Source organism: Poecilia mexicana, unplaced genomic scaffold, assembly GCF_051168715.1.
Source record: "Poecilia mexicana isolate PSO_F unplaced genomic scaffold, ASM5116871v1 scaffold_20, whole genome shotgun sequence".
Lineage (NCBI taxonomy): Eukaryota > Metazoa > Chordata > Actinopteri > Cyprinodontiformes > Poeciliidae > Poecilia > Poecilia mexicana.
Genome location: NW_028263389.1, coordinates 15,240,044 through 15,259,250, shown reverse-complemented (window position 1 = coordinate 15,259,250; position 19,207 = coordinate 15,240,044). Strand labels below are relative to the sequence as shown.

Genomic DNA, 19,207 nt, shown 5'->3' with positions numbered 1-19,207 from the left:
GTTTTCCATCTGCTCAACTTGACTTTTTCGTCTCTTGATTTTCTTGTCTATGTTTCTTATCCATCACTGTCTTGGTTAGACCTATTCCCTGTCCTCGGGGCTTGAGGAAGGCTATCTACGCTGTTGGGAACATGCGCTTTTGGAGCTCGGCTCCATGTCTGGTGCTCCTGCTGCATCTTTGTGAACTGGGGAGAGTCACAGGAGGTAAAGCACAGGACTGGCACTATCTGCCGGAGACTCTTAGGACATTGGGTCTACCTTTGGGGAGTGATGAGAAACCTACACTCCAGAAGAACAGGACTGGACTACTGATCACTAAATTGCTCCAGGATGTGCACTGTGCTGAGAGGACAGGCTTCACACAGGACATATGTGAGAAAGTAAGGCCAGCCTTATTCTTTTTATGATTCTGTCGATATTTGATAATCACTTGACAGCACAGTGCAGACTGTGCTGTATTCATTTCATATTCCAGGAAAAGTACAACGCTTTGCAGATAAAAATTATATTTCCTCTATATCAGCCTCACAAAATGGACTTCGGTCTGGACTTTGTTTAGGCCATTCTAATTGATCGAATTCAGGGGTTTGGGACATTTTCTGTTGGGAACATTTTTCTGGAAGTCTTTTGTGGCCCACACTTAACTTGTAAACCCCTATGATCCAGCACTTGTAATTTGATTAAGTAAACCGAGACATATGAACAGTAACAGAAATGATCAGTTTGTCATTTATTTTTGGACTCACAATAAAAAAAATATTTACCTTAACAAATCCACCATTTAATGGAGTTTTGAAAGATTTATGAATGCATTTATCAGACTCACCTAATGTGACTCTTAGAACTGTTGCCAAGTCTCATTTGCCTTATCAAATGACAGTTTGCAACTTTTCTCCTAAACAAATGATTGCAAATGATTTGGCTTCATCACAATCAGTCAGCTCTGCAGGCACATGTAGTCCTTCAAAACCCCTCCCTCTGCATGATGCTTTGGGCTTTTTGCTAATTCACAATAAATCCTGCCCTCATTCTATTTTTTCTGCCAAACAGGGATCTTATAATCGCTGATTGTTTTAGTATTCAACAGTGAGGGTTTCTAATGAAGCACAGAAACTCTCATTAGCTTGCTTAGGCCTATGATGGTGCTCCAGACTACCTTAACTCAAAGATTTGTCACCAATTTCACGTTGCAATGAAACCAAAAAAACATATAGATTGTCAGTTTATCAAAGCCTTTCACTAGTTTGACTTATGCTGAATTTTAAATACTTAAGTCTTCACTCTTGGTTTATGTTTGTTTTATTTTAGTTAATGGCTGGGAATGCAAGTGCAGAGGCTTGAGCTCTTGACCTCTCTGGGCCTTTCATGCTGAGTGGCTTTAACGTTGCTCGGTTTGACCTAATAAAATGGATTTAGAAGCGGTGCATGTTTGGCCAGTTGGGCTGTCAATAGGATTATGTCCCTTTTGTGCCTTGAAAGTAAGATTTAGAATTCAATAAAGCAAATTCCTCTGCAGATTTGGACTAACAGCAGAGTTTTACCTACTTTGCAAATATTTAGACATTGTTGGTGGGTCAAACTGGGCTTTTTGCATTTTCTTCAAAAGTTGCAGTGTCCTAACACTTATCAGGCTAACTCTTTAGATCAGAAACTAAAGACAAAAACTTCCTGGCCTGATGGTTTACATCTTTCTTTGTATTTCTCCTTGCAGTGCCTGACACCAAACGTGGCCCTCTCAGTGCTGGACGATGACAGGACTGAACTGACAGAGGAAGATTACCACAAGATCTCAACTGTCCTGCTGTACTACATAATTAACTTGAAGGATCTGTGTGTTTCAAACACCGGCCCTCCACCAGCCCTTCCCTCCTCATCTGTGAACTTGCAGTTCTACCTGCTGCATTTCACCAGCCTGAATCCAAATGAAAACCATCAGTTCCTGTCACACAGCGAGACAGAGAGCATTCTGCTGCTCATCAACCAGCACTACAATCCCTCCAACAAGGACATGCGTGGTTTCCAAGTAGGGCAACTTGTTTTTCTGGCGTTTTTTATTTTTTTATTTTAAACAGATGTATGTTATCAGAATGGGTGCAAATGTCTATGTAAATAATTTATATTTGATTTCAGTGCATTCATTCAGCTCGTCTTCTCGAAGAGGTGGACGTAGATGGAAATCCTGGTGCAAGAGTGGCAGACGTTCCCAAAGTAGCAGCAGCTATAGTCAGCAACATCCTGCAGGGACACTGCTTTGCACCGAGGAGCCTCCCATCCCCCGACTTCTTCATAGATTACATATTCCAGTCGCTAAATTGCTCTAATAACCTAAAGATCGCAGGTAAGTGAAAGAAAACACCATAAACACCATCATGTCATAAGTTTTTACCTAATGCTTTTGGTTAAAAGAAAGTGCACCGTTTCAGTGCAAAGTAGTCATAGCTTCAATTTTAATGATTGTATTAATTCACTTGTTATATGGCTCATAGAACATATACGTTTCAAAGGCTTTTGTTCACTATTATATTTAGAAAAAAGAATTATGTACAGTTTTGACCTTTCTTCTCTTTACCTTCTGCGCCAAATCCTCACTGATGGTGGCACATTTTTATTTCACTATTGCTTGGTGTTGATCCAGATTTGATCGCTTCAGTTTAATGCATTTATTCGTAATTGTTTTGCCCATTCCTGTCCCCTCTTTCAAGACAAATTTCTCCCACCTTATCTTCTTATTCACAAATCTTTGGCGACATGTAATAAGTTTGAACCAATGCTGCATTCTGACCATATCTCTACCTAGACCTGGAAGAGCTGCTTCATCGGTTAGGTGATGGAAAACCAATGCACTCTTACAAACAGAAGAAGAGGGGCATCAAACAAAGTTCGCATTTGCCACAAAACTTTAGCCACAACACTGGTGGAGATTGGACACAGGTGAGGTTTAATATCATAGGGCAGTATCGCTTTAAAACTGATTTCAAATTCTTTAATCAACTTGTTGTTTTTGCTCTCTTTTTTTCACCCAACTAGGTGTGTTTCTCAGCCAACCAGCTGGTGGATATTTTTGCTCTTGACCCTCATTTATCCATTTCCAAAGAGCAATTCCAGCAAATTTGTCCTGCCATCGTTCACCAGTTGCTAGGCAACGCCTGTGGGTCACTACAGCAAAATTCAAGAGGGTCGGTGCCTACTGCTATTGAGAGTAAGCCAGTCCTATAATGCTTCATTTCGTAACATCACAATCCTTTCAAATGACCGATTTTAAGTTGTAAGGTTGTTTAAAGAAAAAGAATAAAACTTCACAATAATGAATCTGAAGATTCAACAGTGTAGCATGCTTCTCCTTTTAAAAAATATCAGTTTGATTTATTCTACTTCCAGTATAGTTGGTAATACCTTTAATATTTTTGGCAAAATAGCACACATTTCTAATTTCAGCCGATTGGAATCATTAGCTCGATCAATTCTGACCAGGCTGTTTCAATACTGAAAAACTGATTCCTCTTCCAGTCAGTCAATACACCACACTAATGTTACCAGGTGTTGCTGAGTGAAAATTCGGTGTAAGCTCTTTCTCCAATGTAGGCAAAATATTTTTCCTCTTTCAAACTGTTTAATTCTGTAATGTGTTTTTAATATGTTATACCTTTAATCTAGACAGAGTTTCCTCCTTCCTGTAGAGTACGGCTACAGCACAGCTGCCGTCCTGATCATCACAGTGGGATCCATGTTTGGGATCTGTCTGCTATTCTTCAACTCCTGTCAGGAGACCTACACGCTCATCCTGCAGCTGTTTGTGGGCTTGGCAGTGGGAACCCTCTCAGGTGATGCTCTCCTGCACCTTATTCCACAAGTAAGAAATCCCTGAAGCAATGGCAAGACCCTTCACACTGGATAGTGCCTGCACCATGACACAGAAACATACAGTAAATCAACAACGGAACGTGGATGAAGTTTGCAGGCGTCTCTTTTATGTGCAAAGCAGTGTGAGAGCTTCCCAACTTTGGCACCAATGAATCTGTGTATCCTTTGTTCTCTTCTTCTGACAACCAAAAATGAAAAAGTGACTGTTTTTTAATTTGACGCAAATTTCAATTCAAAGTCTATAGATTGTGGGACATTTTGCAGATCGGATGGTAACATAGTGGTGAAATTGTTAAGACAAGAGGAAAACAAAATTTGAGTATTGAATGCAGTAAGGTCAACAATGTTCAAATGGTATGTTGAGATCCAGGAGATGATTTGATAGTTCAAATCCAGTGCAAAGGGTCCCTAATAATCCATGACACATCTTACTTGTGAATTAAATTTTAAATGTGCATATTTCATGTCCTTTGCAGATTCTTGCCCTACATGACAGCACTCACAGTCATGATGATGTGCTCTCCAATGAGGATAAAGACTATCTGTGGAAGATCTTGGGCTTGATTGCTGGGATTTATGGATTTTTTCTCATTGAAAGGATATTTTCCTTTTTAGCCCCTTCTCATGGTCACGTAAGAGTTTTGTTTTCTGGAGCCTACATTTCAGATTTACTGACACAGAGAAAGACACTTCAACCACAGATTATCACAGGAAAGCGACTAAAACGCTGACTGATTTCTTTTAAATAAGCTGTGTGAGAGTCCTGCAAAGACAAACACTTTTGTCATGACTTTGCATGTTGAGTGACAATGGTCGCCTGATTTTCTTTTGTCCGCAGGGTCACTGCAGCGACCTTCCCCTAGACCTGAACTGTAACGGTCAGTCTCAGAGGAGCAAATCCATTTCCACCATCCAGTTGGTGAGTCTCATCGCAGCCCCGAATGAACTGACGGGTAGTTTGAGGACTCCTGGCAGAACACCCTCATTCACGTTATCTGCCCTTCTATTTAAGTTTTTGTAGAACAAGAGATGGGATACATGACAAAGCAGCTCAGAAAATTATACTACAAAAGTTGCAGAGAACAAATAAACTCAAATAAAAATAAATATTTGCTCTACTAAATTCCCCTTGAATCTTTCCTCCTCTGTTGTTATGTAATTGTAGACGTGAAGCAGTGTGGGAGGGAGTAAAGAAACACGGCAAGTAGGATGTTGGACAATGAAGGATTACATTTTCCAGAGAGCTTGAATTGAATTGAAAGGAGGCCTTTGAGTGCCTACTTGAAAATATTTTTGGACAGACACAAGTCCAAAAAAACAAATGAAAACAAAAACAAAGCATCAATGTTCAGGAAAAAAATCTATATGTTTACTGCACAGATACCCTTTTTTTTTTTTTTTTCAAGAAAATATGTTTTGGTTCATCTTTGACGTTCAATTCATTGTGGTTGATTTTGGAATCTCAAACTTGGATCAAATGAAAGAACAGAGAACTTTGTTTAATTTGAAAGTACTTCATGCTCTGAAAACCGATACTCTAAATTTATATCGAAGTCATAATCAATGGAATCAATGCTTGGAAACACTAACGTTTTTTGTTTTTTTTCTTTTTTTCTCTTTCTTAGACCTCAATGTGCGTTGGAAAACATATTTAACATAGTCAAAGTCCTACTAAAATGTAATATCAATAAGTACATTAAAATATTTTGCAGGTACATGTCACAATAAAAGCATGTTAACGACTTGGTATGTTTTGTTTTACAATCTGCTGCCAAATATACATTACCAAAGATCGTCCGGTATAAAACACATATTGAGAAGGAAACATGCATGTAAGTGTTTCTGGTCAGAATAACTGTCTTCTTCAAGACTAAAGTGGTGGAAAAAAATAATAATAATGTTTTAAGTAAACAGAATTGTATATTTTCACATAATTTCACATTTTAATCTGTCCACATGACATGGAAACATTTATAGAAACTTGAGTGAGTCAATCAAAAGTGTAACAGGTTTTCAATATTTTGAAATCAATGTATAAAGCACGTTGGAAACTAAAATTATAAAAAGTAGTATGTGAAGGATGTTAAAATATGGGTTCATTTCCTCCCTTTGTAAGTTTGAACCCTCCTTTTGCTACCAATTCATTGCCATGTTTTTCTAGTCTAGATGTTTAAATCTTACAGAGATCATGACCCCTGAAGTGACCAATTTAACTCAGTGATTTATTGAAGACAAATAACCACATTCCAGACAGTAAACTATAAGCAGGTCACAAAAAAAGGGGTTCAAAGAAGTTGAAGGCCCAAAGGAAAGCAATTCAAATGTTGAGAGGTTAAAAACAAATCGCCTCAGAACTCATAATAAATGTCCGATTTTTTTTTTAGGGTTCAGTGGAAGATGTAGAGGGCTCAGAGATTTATCCTAAACGTACAAATACAGAAAGCACTCCTGGACAGAGTAAGTAAAACAACTAAATCAGAATGAGTCAAACAGTCCCCTGCTGTGTAATTAGTAATTTGGTACAAAAGAGCAGCTGTCTGAAGACCAGCTGTAATTACGCACTCTGTGTGTCCAGAACAAGGGGTTCCTGTGCTGGCTGTGATGGTAATCGTGGGAGACAGTCTTCATAACTTTGCCGATGGCCTCGTCGTCGGAGCGGCTTTCTCCTCATCAGCCGAGACCGGCATGGCAACCACTGTGGCCATTCTGTGCCACGAGATCCCACACGAGATGGGTGAGAGGTCATCATTTCTGTTTGTCCCCCTGAGGTTAGAGAGCAGAAAACAATGTGCAGGAATGACCAAAATATGCCACTTTTCTGACTTTAAGGGGACTTTGCGGTGCTACTCAGCTCTGGGCTCTCAGTGAAGACTGCAGTGCTGATGAACTTCCTAAGCGCCCTGACGGCTTTCATGGGCCTTTATGTCGGACTCTTTGTCTCGTCAGACACAGATGTGCAGCAGTGGATCTTCTCCGTCACAGCTGGGATATTTCTCTACTTGTCCCTGGCAGAAATGGTAAGGCACTTTCATGTGCTCTAAATCTGATGCTGGATTCTGATAAGAAAAGGATTAACATACGGTACACAGTTTTATAAATAACCCCTGGTAATGAGGTGTACAAAACCCTTAAATGTTTTTTTTTTTCCTTTGCTAATTTTCTTTCAACCATAACACAAATATAATTTAAAACAATTGGCATGAATACATTATCTAAAATGTTGATAGGTTTGCAAATAGTAGGTCAAAAACTTATTCTTCACTTCCATGTTTAGCTGGATGGTAAAAAAAAAAAAAAGAAAATCCCTAATACATGGATAATGATGTTGCAGGAGGCTAAAACCTGCTTTGCTAGTGCAATGAGATACATCTGCAAAGAAAACATTCTTGTAGATGCTGATAAAAGTTTTTTGTGTTTGCCTGTTTTTTGGTTTTATTGGATATATCCCACAGTGTTGTGGTGGTGATTTTTACAGGAACATTATAGTCTTACAGACACTAATGTGTCTATAAGAAATCTATTTAGTCCTTACCATTTAATAATGCAATTTTGGGTTATCAACATAGAAACCGTGTTTCACAACCTGAACGTAAACTTTGGTTTACCACAGCCTTAAACAGCAGCTTCCTCTTGAGATGGTACAGAGAAAACATTGGATTAGGCAGCAATAAGAAAATTAGAGCCAATTGTTGTTTCTTCACACAGACTGGTGTTTGAAGTTTAACCTCTTATCTTCCCTCTGTTGCTAGCTTCCAGAGATGAATCGAGTGAAGACCAACAGACCGTTTGTCATGTTCCTCCTGCAGAACCTCGGTTTGCTTCTGGGCTGGACTTGTCTTTTGTTGCTGGCGCTCTTTGAACACAAACTCAAATTTTAATTGCAGCTGTCACGCAAGATTAAATTGCGGCAGATGCCGACTGTATATTTTCATTTTTTTTTTTTTTTTGCTTCCAAGTTAATGATTAACTCACAGATACAAGCACCACTTCCTGGAGAAAATTGCTCAATCACAGTGTAATAGTCAGAGCGCTGGCTTGTGAAAATATGCTCGATTTTTGTGAACGTTTGAGACTCGTTTTATATTTTTGATTTATATTTTTTAACCCCTTGATTTTTAGTGTTGTTGAACTACAGACAATGCCAGTCACTGTTATTCAAATAAAGCAATTTAAAAAAACTAAATCTAGGTTTCCATTATTGCTTTCATTTTTCATACTTCTTAAAAATGCAAAGGAACCCGGAGTAGCCATGCTTTTACACAAATCTGCTGGCAACAGGCAAAACTTTAAAGTTTTCAATAAAGAAGGACCCTTTTATTCAGGCATTAATGCTTTTTTTTTTTTTTTACAGCTATTTATAAAACTCTGTTGTTATAGTTGTTACTCTCATCTTCGACGCTTTGTTCTTTGTTTTTCCGAGGTCTCTGTGTGATCCAATATGAGGGCATTTCCACCCACCTGAGCTACTCATTTTCTCCATCCACCAACCTGGGTGACTAATGCCTGGTACTGTACAAACACACAGAGTCCGACCCACACAGTGCAAAACACTCTTCAGCTGTCAAAGTGGGCCTGCAGGAGGAGGAGGAGGTAGAGGACAGTGAGATGAATAGATCAGCTGCAATAAAATAAGTGAAAGATAATTTGACCACAGAACTGAATTTGTGATAATCACATACAGTGAGTGGGCTCAAAAAAAAGTTTTGTTTCTTTCTTAATCAGTCTGTGATTAACCCTGTAACCTTGTTTTTTTGTTAAACTGCACAATCAGTTCCATCGGCGGTGCTCTCTGGGATTATTTGCCTATCATGTCAGAAAAAGCTGACGCCGTTTACTGCAGCTTCCCGATCAGTGTCCAAACAATAGAAGGAAGTCCACAGCATTTTCTCCTATTCTTGCAAAACCGATGTTGGTTTAGAAAATGCCAGCACCCGTTGGCATTTCCAGGAAAGCACGGACCATGTGCGTTGTGTGTAAGTCTGCACTTTAGCAGTGAAAAAGACTATTTTTTTGGCACGTGTGCATCTTTTCAAGGCAACCGATGCCAGCATGGAGGAAGGAAGAGCTTTCAACTGGGGGCACGTTGTTGTGCAACGCCGTCTATCCTCGCTTTCTCAGCAGAGCCCTGACGGAAGAGTTCAGCTGCAAGGGCACGAGAGCACACAAACAAGAGAGAGCAGAGAGTCAAGGCAGGAAACATAAAAAGATTTTTGCTTTTTTTTTTTTTATTTAAACCACATCAGTGACCATAATCCTTTGGATTTTTTGCTTTCAGACAAAACCACACAGGACCAATCCATAACTTTCAGCAGCAAAAATTATTTCACACTGTCTGCGACACTTGTGTACAACGGATTTTTTTCCAGGACTTTGTCAAAGAATTGCTTGTTTAACCTTTTTACGAGTGTGAAAGTCACAAGTTGAAAACAAAACAGCGCAGAAACAAGACTGGTTGATTTGTGTGTGATACGTCATCTGTAACCTCAGGAAAATGTCTGTGCAGGAGTATCATTTGGCATGTTAATGGTTTTCCAGATAGACAAATAGATAGATACAGATGCTATCCTGCTATTATCACAGGCTGAGTCACAGCAACTGCAACAAGCAAACCAACCTGAGATATTCCTTGCATTTAGTAGCAATATAATGCAAATGCACCGAGAGCCACCAGAGGGCGATGATGAACAGTAAAGAGAATGCAACAGCTCACAGCCGATCTTCACAGAGCTGCTCCAGATTTCTTTGATATAGCATAAGAAAAATAAATTATACATTTAACTCAACAAGAAATGTTTGTTTTAAATCATTTATAACATGTTAAACTTGTTAGAAAATACATATATATATATATTTACATGGATTTTGGATGAGAAAATCAGTTGTCTATGACTGACATTTATTTAGTTTTACATTCAAGTATGATAAAAAAAAAACCCAGCTAAACTGTATAATCTTTGGTTTATAGAAAAATAGAGTAAAGAATAGATCTCACATTGAACAAAGACATAAAGTTCAGCCTCTCTGTATTTTCTATAGTGTGACTGTTTTATATGATATAGATCTATGTTGTGGTGTGTTGTTTGAAAAAAATGTAAGTCATTTAGATTAATAAAATTGTCATATCCGTCACACTGTGATCTGAAAAAAGAATGTTTTTGACTTGAGTAATAGGTTGCTTAGTGGGTGGACATTATAATACTGATCAGTTTTATTTTTTCTTAACTGGTTGGACCCTGTCCAGATCAAAGACTAATTGAGAATAAGTAAGCTAAAAAAAAATGATGCTCAAAGACTCTTTCAAAGACACAGATACTAGCTGAGTTCGTCCTGACTACCAGGAAAAAAAATATTGTCCAATCACCATTTTTTTTAAATCCCACAGTCTTTGTAAGATAATAAAAGGTTTTATGCACTTACTTTGTCTCTTCCCATAAAATGTGTTATTACTGATGAACGTCATTTTTATGAATTAGAAAAAGGTACGTACAAAAGTCCCACCCCTTCACATGTGGTATCATTGAAAAGCCCTAAATGTCCTCTACAGATATCAAAAGGAATTAATTCAGTAGAATGCAGGGGGTGGGAGACATTCAAGTTTAGAAATGTCCTCTACAGAGGACAAAAATGAACTACTGGTAGTCAGGAGGATAAAACATTGGTCTCAAAGTCCTGTCCTCAAGGGACAACCTTTAGCACACCTGGAGCTTTGGAGCTCATTAGCAGCGTTCAGTGGAACTCGACTACATGCTAGCTCTTGTGTTTAGAAATGGGGTCCAACCGACCCCACACACGTAAAACGTGTATCATTTGCCTCAGTCCTTGCACGCTCAAGGCCCAGTGAGGCTGTTTTACTATTTTTATTCAAATGTAAAGGACAATGAACACGTCTAAAAGTTACAGGTCTCTAGACTTGGAGGACTGCAATTTGAAACCACCGTCATACAGTCTGGGAAAAACGTCTTCATCCGAAAGCACAAGCACAAGTGCAGTTTCAGCGGAAGAGGGCCCTACGACATTAGTTATTTTTGACACAAATGGAACCCCAAAGTATTTTACCTTCACTTCCACATTTATGCACTACTTTGTGTTGGTCTGACTGCCACACAATCTCAAAATACGTTGAAGCTTAGGGACGTGTTGTGATAAAAAATTAATACTATTGCTTTCGGCGAAATACACTCACGCGAAAACAATTAAGCATTTTTGTTCCATGGAAACGTGTCCACTCCTTGACGCGGCTCTTTCTAATCTGAAGAATTAATGTTAAACTTGCCTCTTTTGGAGAGACTCTATGGTTTAAGTTCATCCCATGACAGTGTGAGGAGCGTGGGTGTTGGGCGGCGGAGGACAGGGCGCATGGAGCGGCGACAGCAGCGCTCTCTCTCAGCCCGTGTGGGAAGGAGAGCGCTGCTCAGGAGGCTCTGTGATGCTGAAGGCTAAAATAAAACAAGGAGTCACATCATCACCGGCATCGGAATCCGAGTGGCTCCTCCTCTAATCCTGCCGAGTCCAACTTGAAGATTGGCGCTGAGAGCTGAGCAACAAGCAGCTCCTCTCCCCTGCTCAGCACGCACGTGTTAGGCATGCGCGTTTGCGTTCGTCTCGGTCGCAAGTGGGGTATTTCTCCAAGAAAAAGAGGGTTCTTCAGTGTTTTTATGAAGTGATGTAATGGTCGTCAACAATAGCCCCAAAGCTAAAGCAGAAAACCCTCCGGAAAGTCACATGGAGACCCTGGAACACCCGACGCTTCAAGTAAGTTGTTTTAATTTAAAGTAATTTAACTTCCTGCTCTTTTAGTGTTTACCGAAAAAAAAAAAAGTTTAGACGGTGATAATCTAATTAACAACTCACCTGTCTACTTCCGTTTTTCTTATTGGTGAAAACGTTCTTAAAATACTGGCGATGTGTCAAATATATTTGTGCAATGCATCATTAATTGTGTGCCATTTCTTAGTAATTTAGTTTGGATCACATTTTCTGTTATTCGATACTTAAGTTTATTTATAAAATGTTTACATTTTTCATTGATTCTTTTCGTCTTCACTCTACAGTTTTTTTGTGTGTTTTTTTAAACTTATCTGTATTTAATCAATTCTAGTTTGTTTTTCACTTATGTAAAACACACTTGCAACATTTGTCTGTTTGAGAAGTGCAATAAAAACAGTCTGGTTATCTGACTGGTGGATGTTAATGGTTCACAACTATTATTTAAAATTCTGGTGTATTTTAGCTGCAGGTTTTGTTATCCTCTGTCTTAATTGGTATTCTGAGTAGAAATGCATTCCCCACTCCCCCCAAAAAAGAGGTCAGCCTATTCAAAAAGTTATTACTACAATAATTACTTTTTCTAGCCAAATTGCACTGTTTGATTGATTTTAAAATTATACATTTTCTAAATTTCAACTCTTCCTACTGGTTTGTTCATATGTTTGTGACATCCCCCCCCCCCCGACAAATATCTTCAGTTTTAACAGTTTAGTTGATTACCGGTATATATTATTTTCTGCGCTTGTTCTCATGACGTTTAGCTGAAGTGGGGTTGTTGAGGAGCAGCTCTCTGTGTTCTCGTTTTATATGCATATTTAACATGTCCCAGGGGAGTGAGCTAGACTGAAAGGCAGGCTGGAAATAAATGTCTGTTATTCAGTTGCTAATGACAACATATGAGCATTTGCGCTCCAGGCTACGTTTCCAACCCCTTCATCTTACTGCAGAGAAAGTGGACCACCCACATAATTGCCATCATTCTGTGAAATTGAACGAATGTTACACCTGAGAGAAAACAATTGTATTATTGAGTTAACAACGATTTGATGGGCTATTTAAAATAGTACGTGTAAGACCACATCTGAGGACAAACTGTCAAGCAGTTACCTCTGAAGAGGGCATTTTCTGTTTTTCATACCTGTCTTTGGTTTGCCACTTTTCATTTTGTTGAAGAAATATTTCTTTAAATATGTGTCATTTTGTCTCTTTAGACTGGCAAGGGAGCCAGGAGAAAAGGTCGGTTTAAAGGATCCGACGGCAGCACTTCCTCTGACACTACAACAAACAGCCTTGTTCGGCAGGTAACTACGACATTAAGTTTTATTTTAAAAACCCTTTCGACATTTTCAGTTTGCATATAGTGGGTACTTTTGATATGTGCTTTTCCAACACCTGGGAACAAGTTTCCATTATTTTGTATACAAACTTTATTTTTATCACCATTAATTAGGTGCCAACTTGTTTTCACTCCCCACTGAACTGCAAAAACTCACAGAATGTAAGGCGATGGACGGATGGACGGACTGATACAAGTTTATATATAATACATCTGCAAATACACTTTTTTTAAAAATCCATAATTAGTTTCCTTGTATACCCAGAGCGGAAATCAGATTCCTTACTTTTTCCGGACTGCACAGTAACCGCGCACTTAAGCGTTCAATGAGATGCACTTTGATGTCTTGTATACGTTTTCTTTTCCTTTGGAGTCCAACACTTGTGTTTGTGTGTGTCTGAGGTTTTTTGTAAACAAATTGACAGCAAAAGCAATTCAGCTCAAGAGCTCAACCTCAGTCATCATCATCCATCACGGAGAAGATGTGCACGGCAGCGAAAGGCTTCTGTAAACACCTCTGGGTACGTTGTGTTGAGTGGAAGTCTCTCGTCTTAGCTGCATTCTGGTGTGGCTGAAGCTTCAACTCAGCGGTTTGTTATAAAGCAGACCCTGAGGGGAACATATTTAATGAGCCTGCTCTTTGTTGAGCTGACCTGCAAAGGGACAGGACAGGTCGGGATGAGGATGCACACTGCTGAATAGTTCTGCCTTTTTTGGAGGAGGCATGGGTTGTCTTGTCTTTGGCACGGCGGCGGCAGAGAGACGGGAAGCCGGAGCAGATCAGAACAAAATGGCACCTCCTAGACGGCCATCTGCTTCGTCTCAGTTCTTCAGAGAAGCTGCTTAGTAAGAAATTGCCGGATTGTACCACCACCACCCCTGGGAGCTCATTCCCATTCCCACAGTCCTTTTCCTAAATGAGGATTTTCCCTGCAGTCGGAGTCGTCTCTTAAGTGGGAAGGGATTGGTCATCCCTTTACTTTCTTACACCATCATCTAAAGAAAGATGTGGCTGTTTATTAGCACGGGGATGTGAAGATGAGGTCAGCGAGGACCTTGTATGCTGAACAAAAATATCCTCCTTTACATATTTGCTGCAGGACGATCCCAGAAATAGCAAGCTTTCCCGTAACCTCCCCTCTGTTTGGATAATAATGTAAACACTTATTCAGCTGTGGTGGCAGCTCTGACCTTATTCTTCCTTTTATTTGTTGTGAATTATAGTTCTCCTTTCTGTACAAAGAAGAAAACTTAGCACAAAACTTACACCGTCTTGGATTGAGTCACACAAATCAGTCTTCTTGTCTTTTTTGATCGGATATATAAAAACTTGCCACCAGTAACCAAGAGTTTAGAATAATGTTGAACGTTCCTGCTTCCTGTCTAACCTTTTATTTCTGCACTTTTATAAATGTTTCGGACCTGTAGGTGTCTTCGGAACATCTCATATGCGTCGCTGTTTGATCGATCCCGTACAGCCCCAAGCGTCAGCTGCAACTTCCGCTAACTTCTCACGAACAGCTCCTGCAGGACAGAATTACTCATGCCGAGAGACAGAGAGCTGGTTGCGAGAGAGAGGATGAGAGATGCTCCCTGTGGTCACGGCCCGATGCCCTGGGGGGAAGTGTGGAGGAGGCTGGGAAGGATGCAGGGCCATGCCAGACATGACTGCTCAGCCGTGGGAGTAGCGGGGTCAGCGTTTAACTAGAGCTCACCGCTCCATTGAGAGGGGATTAGGGCAACACTGACTCAGATTTGGTAGAAAATGTAAACATCCAGAGGTAAATGGTTTGATATTTTCGTGGAGGTGGATTAGTTTTGCTGTGGAACTGCGTGGTTTGCTAGCACCTGCCTGTTTTTAGATGTGCTGAAGGGCTTTAGTCCCTTTTGCAGTGTAGTTTGCTGTTTAAATCGAGTCAAACTTTGGCATTCACTTGTCAAAGTGCAAGGTACCAGAATGTAGCATGTGTGTTACTGGCTTGCCCATCCATTTTTTTTAAGGTACCTTGTTTCAGTTCTTCACACTGCACAAATATTTATCATGGACTCATGATGAAGTTTTGTCTTCATACTTGAAATCTTGAAACCAGCAGGTCCTGGGTCCAAATCTGGGTCTTATAAAGCATTCATATCCTCTCCTGGTGCTCCAACTTTGATTTTCCCTAAACTGCTTTCAGAAGTGAGTGTGTTTGTGCATGACTGTGTGTGTGGTTTGGCTGGAATGGCAACATGCTTCTCGATGATTGATCATTGGAGATCGGTACCATAGCTTCCCTGACAAGGACAGTGGTTGGCTCAGTTCTTGAGTGTAAGTAAGAGCTAATCAAAGTAATTGTCACCAACTTTACTATAAATACATACAATGTTTTTATTTATTTATTTTTTAATAGGTTCAACAATATAAAGAGCCATACTACATTTTCCCTCTGGTCAGTAAAATGTCACCAATGGTCTGTTGAAGCTGTGAAACTTCTAGAAAGCCTGAAAAGTGACTGTGAGCAGTAAAAAGGCTAAAAGTATGTTAATTTTTGGATATTTCCTGTACATTTACACTTTCACTCAATTAAAAAAAATCACCATAATGTTTATTTAGTTCATTAGTGAAGCTTCTATGTCACATAGATTAATTACAATTGGTGTTGGTACATCTGACTGTGTGGACAAGTTCCAAGTCCTACTGGAAAGTAAAACTCACAAGAAAGCTTGTGAGCAGAGGGAAGCATGAAATTCACTAATGTGGCAGATTAGCGAATGGCTAGAAATGATAAAACTCAGCAGACATCAGATATGACACGGCCTCCCCTCGACTCTTCCTCCTGGGTTTTGAAGTTTGATTTTCATATGAAATGCATAATAGACTGTCATTATATTGTCCCTCTCTTACAGCAGAGCTGACAAGGCAGAGAGCCAGAAACGGAGAACAAAACAAACAAAATCCAAACAGATACTTTGCTGTACTGTGAGCCATTAGATTGCTGCCCTTTGCAGTGATTAAGAAAATGACTAACCTTTTAAAGCAGAAAAATGTTGCCATGTCAGTCTTTTTTTAGACTGTATTTATCTCTATTTATTTATTTACTTCTGTCTTAAGATGTCAGTTTGTCTGCGCTCAGCAGATCGGGTTATACATACAAAAGTTTCATTCTGACCTTTTATTTATCAGTAAGTCATATGCTGTGATCTTTTTAGTTTACCCCATAAGCAGAAGTAGCAATCTTGCGTTGATTATATTTACTTTATTTCATTAATTCACTAAAATACTCCCTTTTCACCCCTATTCCTTTCCATAAGCATAACAAGCAGCTATTGAGGAGCTTTAGCCAGTATAAATGAGGACACAGAAACACAGTTCAATCAGTGATTTTTTTTTTTTTTATGTAACTCCGAGCGTTACGTCATAATTAACCTCTTGCTTCTTCCCACACTTATGTAGATGTAAATGGTTGCTTCAAGTTGCCCACTTCCACTTTCTGTTGCCCGCCTCCTGCTTCTTTCACTCCATCTTTTTCACAAACGTCTCATGATTCCATCTACAGCATTACTGCCGTGTAATTTTACTTATTGTACCACATTTACCAATAAATGTCGCTCAAACGTTCAAGAGACAACAAAAATACACTTTTTTACTCTTTCTTTATGCGCGTCTCTCTATTTTCTGGACTGTGTTAACTCCAAATGGTAATTTATATTCTGTGATTAGAAGTTAATTCCTCGCACCAAAATCTTTGTGGATTCTAGAACAGAAGTAAGACGTCTTGAAGATGCTGTGGACACTTTTATCATTTGTCACAGTGGCACAAGACTGACATCTAGTGGTAAAATATATCATTGCTAGCATATAATCAGATTAATGTCTAACACCTTGAAATGCGAATGAAACCTACGTTGCATAGCCTGTTCAAACTCGTACCTCTGTATATAAGATACAGAGGTATCGTGTTTTCCTGACTCGTGTTGTTGATGCGACGTAATGGGATTGCATGTTCTTGTAATGCTTTGTGCAAGCTTCCATGTGGAGGATACAGTCTCAGTTAAAAAAAAAAATCTTGATTCACTTTTTAAAGTTGATTAAAGCTCTCTCTCTTTTTATTTATTTATTTTTTTGGTTCTTTTTTATTGAATTTTTTGCACAGCGATCCAAATTTGTGTTTATCTTTTGTTGGCTCTACATCATCTTGCATTTTTTCCAGTGTTACCACACAGAGCCTACACCCATCTTCGGTTTCTTCTGGGTTGCAAACGGCTCTGTTAGCTTTGGCTTCCTGCACTGCTGGGCAAGAGCCAGCAACTTGGCTAATGCAGCTTACTCCTCCAGCAGTTCAGCATCTGGATGGGGAGCTGCGAGTCAGAGGAACTCACTGTGGTTAGCTGCTGATTGTATTCCCTAGGTTTTTGTGCTTACAGTTTTATGTCCAAATCAGTTACTTTCCAAAGGGCCTTTGTGGGAGTTTACCATGAAATATCAGACCTACGAAAAGTGATTTTAAATATTATGTGGAAGCAGTTTCATAATATGACGAATTTGTAGCCTCTACAATATATTTATATTGAAAATGGCTCGTCTTTCAATGAAATTGAGGAATTTTTGAATCGGTTTGGGATTAAATTAAATTATTTACTAGTCTAAAACTTATTAGCTGGTTGCTAGGGTACTGCAGAGCTCCTATCTTTGGTACAAATGAGACAGGAGGAGAATCATTGACGATTTGTTAATATCTAGGGAGCTCTTATGTCTGTGTGACCTAAAGCAAACATGTTTGATCCAAAAGTGTCTCATAGGAAAGGGAAGCTAAACATAGTTTAGAGGGCAAAAGTTTAATCTAATGAAACTCTGAAGTAAATGCTTAGAGTTGTGTTTATTTTCATAAAACTTTAAAAAAAACTGGGATAGTGGCCGTTTTTATCTTTTGTTTTCATCCAGAAAAATCCCCCGAGGGAAACGCTGACCTCCTTTCTTGTTTGCCTGATATGTGTCAGTCAGAGGAAAGAGGATGTGGGGAACATCATGAAACAAACAGTTTAACCTAACTGTTGCAAAGATAAAAAATAAAACAATGGTGTTGAGAGGGAGAGATCAATGTCTTTGCAGATCACAGTTATGGTTTGTGAATAATTCTGTGATATTCCAGTTGTGATGCTTCGATGCTGCGATCGGCTTCAGATTCACATGTAGCCGAGGTAGGTGATGAACAGCTGATCTCGGACGGGCATCTGATCCGTGCTAACTCGAACGTCGTTGCAAATCTTCGTTGGTGCTTTACAGGCGAGGGTGAACTTCTCATCCCGTGCAGGTTTTGCTATTGCATCCTGAAGAAGCAATTTGGAAACCCAATGAAGGCCAACGGGATGGATTTTCTAGAATACAGTAAGACACAAAGTCAGTCACAGGAGGACACTTGCAGCATAATGACTAACATCAGATTGCTTCAACCAAGTTGGGCAATCTGGCAACACCGAGAAGTCATGCTGGTCCTCTAAGCTTGTGGCCTGATGAAGTGATTGGAAACACTCGAGAGTGGAGCCCAGCAGGAACAGCCCCACTCTGATGAGGAATTAGCAGCACAGGGAAAGGAGGGAGACACCGGAGTAGGGGACAGCGTAGGAAAACAAAATCACTTAATCGCTTTATGACGGAAATTAACAGATTTTTAGTATGTAGAACAAAAGTGAGCGTGAGAGAAATCTATTGGAAGCACAATGGGTTATTAAAAGATTTTTGATTTTTTTTTTTTTTTCCTCAAAATAGTCCTTTTATAAGGCACTCAAAACTTGTTTGAAATGTGTAATGAGCAACTTTGTTGTGCTTAGTATAAAGTTTGTAGACTGCAGTTAGATCACTGAGGCAGCTTTAGCACTTTATGAAGGGATTTTAAGTGCTTGGGATGTGCTTAACTAAGCTTAATTTGCCTAATCTACTCAATATAATAGATGTTGGGAGGGGGGAAAATGGCACTCTTTGAAGTTTAACTTGCTGAAGTTATTGTTGTAACTTGCTATGTTTGCTTACAAGCTAAATCAAGAGGGAATGTTTATTTCTACTGTCCAGCTTGGAAAATTTCATATTTTGTTTTTAACAAGTTTTTTTTTTTTTTTTAAAGGGTTCAGTCTTTAACTTGTCAAAATCTCCATCAAAATGAGAAATCTAGTTAGATCAAGTTGTTCAGAAACATCAACAAGATTTTTGGAATTTGCCAGTTTTCTGCCACTTCATGTAGTGTCATAGAAAACAGCGGAGTTGCTGGT

The 19,207-nt window shown here is 39.3% G+C and overlaps 2 protein-coding genes across 3 annotated transcripts in view; both read left to right on the top strand.

Moving 5' to 3' along the window:
• Window positions 1–131: 131 nt before the first annotated feature.
• On the top strand, window positions 132–9,292 carry LOC106915371 (zinc transporter ZIP12). Of its 2 annotated transcripts, none has more exons than XM_014982928.2 (12): window positions 132–380; window positions 1,712–2,023; window positions 2,131–2,338; window positions 2,798–2,931; window positions 3,028–3,199; window positions 3,678–3,850; window positions 4,338–4,493; window positions 4,700–4,780; window positions 6,246–6,318; window positions 6,437–6,595; window positions 6,691–6,878; window positions 7,611–9,292. In XM_014982928.2, exons 1-12 carry the CDS (start codon window positions 132–134, stop codon window positions 7,737–7,739), a joined length of 2,034 nt encoding a protein of 677 aa, XP_014838414.2. In that variant the 3' UTR covers window positions 7,740–9,292. The 2 variants fall into 2 exon arrangements, with proteins under 2 accessions (XP_014838414.2, XP_087857591.1); XM_088001465.1 differs by having other exon boundaries at window positions 4,700–4,817; window positions 6,253–6,318.
• Window positions 9,293–11,157: 1,865 nt separating this feature from the next.
• Window positions 11,158–19,207, top strand: part of cacnb2a (calcium voltage-gated channel auxiliary subunit beta 2a) — a 68,034-nt gene continuing 59,984 nt past the window's right edge. Inside the window, exons 1-2 of the mRNA XM_014982914.2 lie at window positions 11,158–11,613; window positions 12,840–12,929. Coding sequence (XP_014838400.2) covers window positions 11,530–11,613; window positions 12,840–12,929 — 174 coding nt within the window. The 5' untranslated portion in view covers window positions 11,158–11,529. The remainder of the gene's footprint in view (window positions 11,614–12,839; window positions 12,930–19,207) is intronic.